This window comes from Mus pahari, chromosome 16 (assembly GCF_900095145.1).
Source record: "Mus pahari chromosome 16, PAHARI_EIJ_v1.1, whole genome shotgun sequence".
NCBI classification, from domain to species: Eukaryota; Metazoa; Chordata; class Mammalia; order Rodentia; family Muridae; genus Mus; species Mus pahari.
The window spans coordinates 65,245,124-65,251,645 of NC_034605.1; the positions used below are offsets into that span (position 1 = coordinate 65,245,124).

A 6,522-nucleotide genomic window follows, 5' to 3' on the forward strand; every position below is an offset into this window, starting at 1 on the left:
GAATCCTCGCTCACCTGCAACCAGAGACCCGTTCCCCACAGATCAGGGACCCCAGAAAAAGTCTTCGGCACAGAATAAGGCTGTTTGCAGGTTCGGCCCCATCCACCTATCCATCCCTCCACCCCTTCACGCATCCACTCATCCATCCATCCATTCATTCATCCAAATGTATGGGTGTAGCCATTTTCCCCTTTGCCTAGTGTACAAGTGTCTGTGTGAGTGACTCCTTTCCATTTCTCTCCTCTCTCTCTTGAAGAGAGTTAACAAACTCCATGGCCAGCAAGCAGCTTGTAGCAATAAATCATTGTATTTAATACCCCCAAGGCTAACCAGCATGTTTTAATCCCCAGATATTAGCGTTTACTTATGTACAAATATTAAAGAGTTAAGTTTATAGCAATAGCAAGACATAACAGACATAAAGAGTTAAATAAAAATTATTTCAGCAGGGCATGGTGGCCCACGCCTTTAATCCCAACGCATGGGAGGCAGAGGCAGGCGGATTTCTGAGTTCGAGGCCAGCCTGGTCTACAACTTGAGTTCCAGGACAGCCAGGGCTATACAGAGAAAGCATAGGGGAGGTCCAGGGAGGAAAAAAAGGGGGGAGTGGTTAAGTCATGAGGGTGAGTCTGAAAAAAGTGAAACATAAAAACATAAATTCTAGGCCTTTAGGCCCAGCCTTGAGAATGTGACTCATGATTGTGAGTCCCAGAAGACTCTTGGAATAAAAATCCTTGTGCTGTTTGCATCAAGACCATTTCTCGTGAGTGATTTGGGATGTCCCTCTCCTGAGTCAGAACGTGGGGGAGTCCTCACGTTGTGGGTCTTTCAGGTCTTCTAGTCTCAACATTGTCAGTCCCTCAAAATAAAATTCACCCCTTAACAAGAAACAGAAAATGGAGAAGACAAAAGTGACAGAGAGCAAAAATAAACAGGACACCAAATATCGGGGTTCCACATCTGCTCAGTCTTTTCCAGAAATTAACACCGGGAGCACTCTGTTCCCTGGGGTCCTTGAAACATCTCTCAAGGCCCCATGCCTATGAGGAACCAGCACATCTGCTGCAGCGAGATTCCACATCCTCTTTTGTCATTCCTTGCCATGAAAAACAAATTTTTAGGTTTCTTCAGAACCGAATTAGAGAATTATTTAGAACAGAATTATTGTGGTACCACACAGGCACATAGACACAGACATTACTGGCATTGAAACCTTCCAGTTTGGGTCCTGGTGGACTTGGGAGTTCCTGTGCCAGAAAGCATTCCCTTTTTTTTTTTTTTTTTTTTTTTTTGGCTTTTCCGACACAGGGTTTCTCTGTGTAGCCCTGGCTGTCCTAGGAGCTCACTCTGTAGACCAGACTGGCTTAGAACTCAGAAATCTGCCTGTCTCTGCCTCCCAACCAAAAGACCGCCAAGGAATCATTTCTGATGTAATAGAATTAGGGTCGCTTAATTACACGCTCAGACTTGGGCTCTCCTCCAACCCAACTCTGACACAGTAGGATTGGAAGGAAAGGTGGATCAGCCTCAAACCTCACCGGGGCAAGATTTTATAGGAAAATAGAATGGAGTGAGGGAGTGAGGGAGGATGTCCATTATAAGCCAACAGGTAGGTGCTCTAAGGCAAGACTATATACAATCACCAAATGTCTGAAAGTACATCTCAAACAATCAGACTATCTTTGATGAACTGTTGCTTGGAAGTAGCTAGGGAGGACCTCTGGCCAAGGATAAACAGTGTAGTCCTTGCTGGTACATGGGTGGGGCTTGGGTACTCCTGTAGGTCAAGTTCTCAAGCTGTTTTTGGTTTTTGTTAAGATGGAGGACAGTCCCAAGATGGAGTAGATCTGGTCTCTCAAAACAACATCGGAAAGTAATTTGGGGAAATATGAATGACAAACCAAGGCAAAACGGCTCACAACAAGCAGACTAATTTGAAAATTATGATCAAGCAGAACCTGATATTTGCATAGATACTGGACCACTTAGATGATAGGAATTCCATTCTATATATTGTATATACATATACAAACTCACTTTCTACACAAAGCCGGCCTCGAACTCAGAAATCTGCCTGTCTCTGCTTCCCAAGAGCTGGGATTAAAGGCTTAAGCCACCACTCCCGGCTACAAATGTTTCAACAACCATGATTGGTGATCTCTCCAAAAGTACTTGAGTGAATGTGGTAAATAATTTACTTCCTTCAAGGCTATGAGGAAGAAGAGATGAGACAAGAATTTCTTTGAAACAAGATGGTTTGCTCTAAAATTGAAGACAACTCTGATGTNTACAGTCTTTACCAAGTCATTTACATGGATAGGATTTTACCTTGTAAAACCTTTTCCTATTTACTGATATTAAGATGATATAAAAAGACTTGAAAATTTTTACAGTGCTATAGACATAGTCAAGCCGTAGAGAAAAGTTCACTTCCAAAACAAATGAAGTTTTTTGACAAATTTTTATACTTCCTTCTAAAAGAAGATCTAATGGTTAAATCTCCTGGAAAACCAGTATGTATATCCTATCACAACGATCACAACGACACAGAGATGTCTCACAATAAAAAAATTAAAAGAAAATCTATAAATACAGTTACTGAGGTAAATGCCAACACTTCATGGTCTCTTTAAAAAGTAAAATTTTGAGAGTGTGCTCAGTCTGTTAAAGCCTTTGCATAATTCAGAAGTCTTTGAGAACCAGAGAGAATTAATAATGAANGAACTCTAAGACTACAAAGAATGTGGTATGATCTTTAGCTAGGCTGCTTATGTTAAGTTACACACGATTGTATTTTCTTGAGAAAACCTCTAACAAGTATCATGAGTCTTCTTAAGTAACTGATGTCCCTTTATATTGTTTTTGTATTTGGAAACTCATGGAAAAAAAACCTATGAATCTCATTGATAAGGTAACCTGTTTAGATTTCACAGTTCTCTTTAATTCCATGAAATAACTCATTCATGTGGAAAGGGTATGGCTATGCATTACTGCCATCTCAGTTGCTGGTGATAAAAACAAAATACCTAAGGAAACTTTTAAAAGTGTTTACGNCTGGAGAGATGGCTCAGTGCATCTGGCCACTGGTTCCCACCCAGCCAAGGGAAGTGCCCACTTCCCCACCTTCAAATGTTCACGCCCCTGCTCTTTTAGGTTAGAGACAGCTGTCACAGGCTCACTATAGAGCTGAGCCTCCAGTATGGCAGAAAGTACTGGGAAGAACCCTCCTATTCTTCTGATTGGCCTGCCTGGACGCCCTGATTGGCCAGTCATTCTTGAGTGACATAAGCATGCTCCTTAGGGNTAGAGTGTGCTGAAGGCACACAGTATAGACCTTCAATGCTCAGGATTCTAGTTCAGGAACTTTGAAAGTAGTGTAGTCACAGCCCAGANAGGGACAGGACAAAAGGAAGTAGATAACTTCCCTGCTTTGACAGTATGTAATATTAACAATGAACAATGAGATAATCAATTTTAGACCATTGACAAGAGTCTGACTGGCCCATTTTTTGGGTCCATACACCAGGCAATCAAGAATCTGAATAAAAATTTGAACTTACTGTGAAACCAAGATACTACATGAGTCCTACCAAATACATTGTATTACCATATCTAGGTAATGTGGCCCATCAATTCAGAGAAGGGGAGGAGGAACTGGGGGAAGAATTGTGGGAAGGGGATGACTGGGAGGAAGGCAGTGAGCAGGATGTAAATTGAATAAATCAAGAGAAATCGATTTATTAAAAAGCAGGGGAGTGCTTTTATAATAAAGTCAAGCTCAAGGCCTAGGTACATAGCATGTGCTTACAAAAGTGGAATCTTTTTCAGTTAGTAACTTAGTTCACTATCACACAGTTAACAGAACATACCAGGAACACTGGAATCCATTTCTGATATGGAAATCACAAAACTATAAAGAACAAGTCATTAAAAAAAAGGTGACTTTTAACTTGGAATCGAATTTTAACATTAAGATTAATTGGTAAAAGAAAGAAAAACTGGAGTCTGCAAGCCTATCACAAATANAATTCTGATTATTTCCTGTGTTTGAGACGGAGTCTGATTTAGATGCCCAGCTGACTTTGATTTACTAAGCACACTACAATGTATAAAACATATTAAAAGTATGACAGACAGCAGGATGTATCTAATTATGCGCCTGTGAGCAAATATTCCTAGCATCAGAATCTTCTATAGAAGAGAGAACTGAGAAGTTCTTTGTCATTGGTCTGGTTATTGGTAAAGGAGAGTGATTTTGAAAAAGTGCAGGCCATTCCCTGGCAGAGATAATGGCATAAGAAGATACAGTTTGATCTCACCCCTATTTGCAATGTTGGCTGCGGAGAGATGTAACCTAACACACAGATTCTCAACACTCTGAGCTGAAGTAACTGCAAGTGGATTGGACATATCTGCAAAGGAGTCCCCTCTAGTCTACTAACTAGATTAGGTTAGTCTACTAGCCTCCCAAAAGTGTATGAATTTATATAGGAATTTATGTGAGTTTATCCATATTTGCTTGTGTGAAAGTCTTTCCTACTGTGAGNGTGACTCTCTTCTCCTGGTTTAAGAGAAGTTTATTGCTCCAAACTCCCCCCAAGCTTAGCAAGTTAAGAGGCATCTGGACAAGAGGGAAAGGCTCTAGCAATGAATCCTTTACTTAATCGCCCCATTCCCTTTCCTTAGAGAACTTTCACAGGAAACTTTTTAGAAGAACTTGGAAATAAAGATTAAAAACACGATTAAAAGTGTCCCACTTTTCTTCTGTGACTTCAATTAGCAGGCTGGAAGTTAGAGCAGCTCAGTTTCTGTGGAGATAGTACAAAAGCTACTCACTTAATCCCCTGCTGTTTTAAGAGGGGATGGGGTGCTAAATACCAGAGATTGCAGCGTCCAGCCTTGCCTCAGAGGAAACTCGGGCAGGTCAGCTACAGCTGCAAAGCGACTGAGACTTAAGATAGGCAAACGTCTTACTACTAACCAGCAACCCTAAATATCTCTGGAGACCATGTCCTGTCACCTCAGACACTATTCCCCCGCCGCTGTCTCAAGAGGAACCAAGAAAGCCCAGGGCTGGCCACCTGCATCCCATCACCCCGACTCCAGCTTCTTAGACCCCTGCTCCTTCTGGTCAAGGGCAATGGTCACATGCTCACCATGTCGCCACGTTGTAGATCGCTGGCAATTCCCTAAGGCCCCTGGCAGCAGAGATCAAAACACATCAGACCAATCTTTCAAGCCATCTCAGCAACGAAGGGGAACAGAAAACTGGGAAACAAGGCACCCGGAAGAACACGCCCCTGCTTCCATTGGCGGGCCTGCCCGGAGGCCCTGATTGGCTAGTGAATCTTGATTGACATGCCCACCTCAATTGAGGTTAGAGTGCGCTGAAGGCACAGGGCACAGGGCTTCCTGGCCCAGGTTTTTACAAAGATAAATAATATTCAAAAAGCACATAGCCATTCTGACTTTGAAAAGGAGCAGTCCATTTCCTGGTAGAAGGAAAAGCTTTTTTCAAATACTGTTTGACCTTGCCTCTATGTGGATTGGTGGCTGCTGAGACCTGTAACTTGACACACAACTACAGCCAATGAAGGTCTGTGTTTTCAACTTCTGAGCTGACTTGATTATGTCAATGAGGATTGCACATATCTCCATAGGACAGTAGTAACCTAACTACAATTTGAGTATTCACTGGCTTAACTGACATCACAAATCATACTCCCACCAATCTAGTCTGCTTTCATTTACCCAACATGAATTAAGACATGCTGCAAAATTATGAAATTACTTCCACGCCAGCATCAGGCACTTTTTCATTATGGCTACTCCAGCAGCTGATTACCCACCCTGTTTCCCCCATTAGTGTACACAATAAACTTCTTCCTATCCTGGTCAGAATGCAGAAGCTATGCCCCTCATGCAAATCCTTTTCCTCTTGACGAAATAAACAAATAAGATTACATACATGACCCAGCAAGTAACTTGGTAAATAATCTACTTCCTTCAACTTAATAATGAGTTTTATCCCTGTCAATTCTCTGCCCTTTCAAAAGAATGTCGATTTGCAAGAGAAATGCAAATTAACAGACATAAAGAGGAGACAAAGAGATCAATAATATTTAGCACACATCAGAGAAAGTGTATGAAAGTTATAATTAAAAAACAAATAGCGCCGGGCTTGGTGGCGCACGCCTTTAATCCTAGCACTCGGGAGGCGGAGGCAGGCGGATTTCTGAGTTAAAGGCCAGCCTGGTCTACAAAGTGAGTTCCAGGTCAGCCAGGGCTATACAGAGAAACCCTGTCTCGAAAAACCAAAAAAAAAAAAAAAAAAAACCAAATAGCAAGGTGGGTCTATTGGCTCATGCCTTTAACCCATGCACTCAAGAGACAGAGGTAGAAGTTTCTCCTTGTGTTAGATGCCAGTTTTGTATATGCAATGAGTTCTAGGACAGCAAGAGGTGTAGCATTCAAAATAAAGTCCCTTCCCCCTCTGAAGGGACATTTCTTTTTTTTTTTTTT

At 41.8% G+C, this 6,522-nt stretch overlaps 1 protein-coding gene across 1 annotated transcript in view; it reads right to left on the bottom strand.

The window, feature by feature from the left end:
• LOC110333706 (zinc finger protein 431-like) overlaps positions 1-5,272 on the bottom strand; it is a 17,454-nt gene extending 12,182 nt beyond the window's left edge. Inside the window, exon 1 of the mRNA XM_029547713.1 lies at positions 5,157-5,272. Coding sequence (XP_029403573.1) covers positions 5,157-5,159 — 3 coding nt within the window. The 5' untranslated portion in view covers positions 5,160-5,272. The remainder of the gene's footprint in view (positions 1-5,156) is intronic.
• Positions 5,273-6,522: the final 1,250 nt, after the last annotated feature.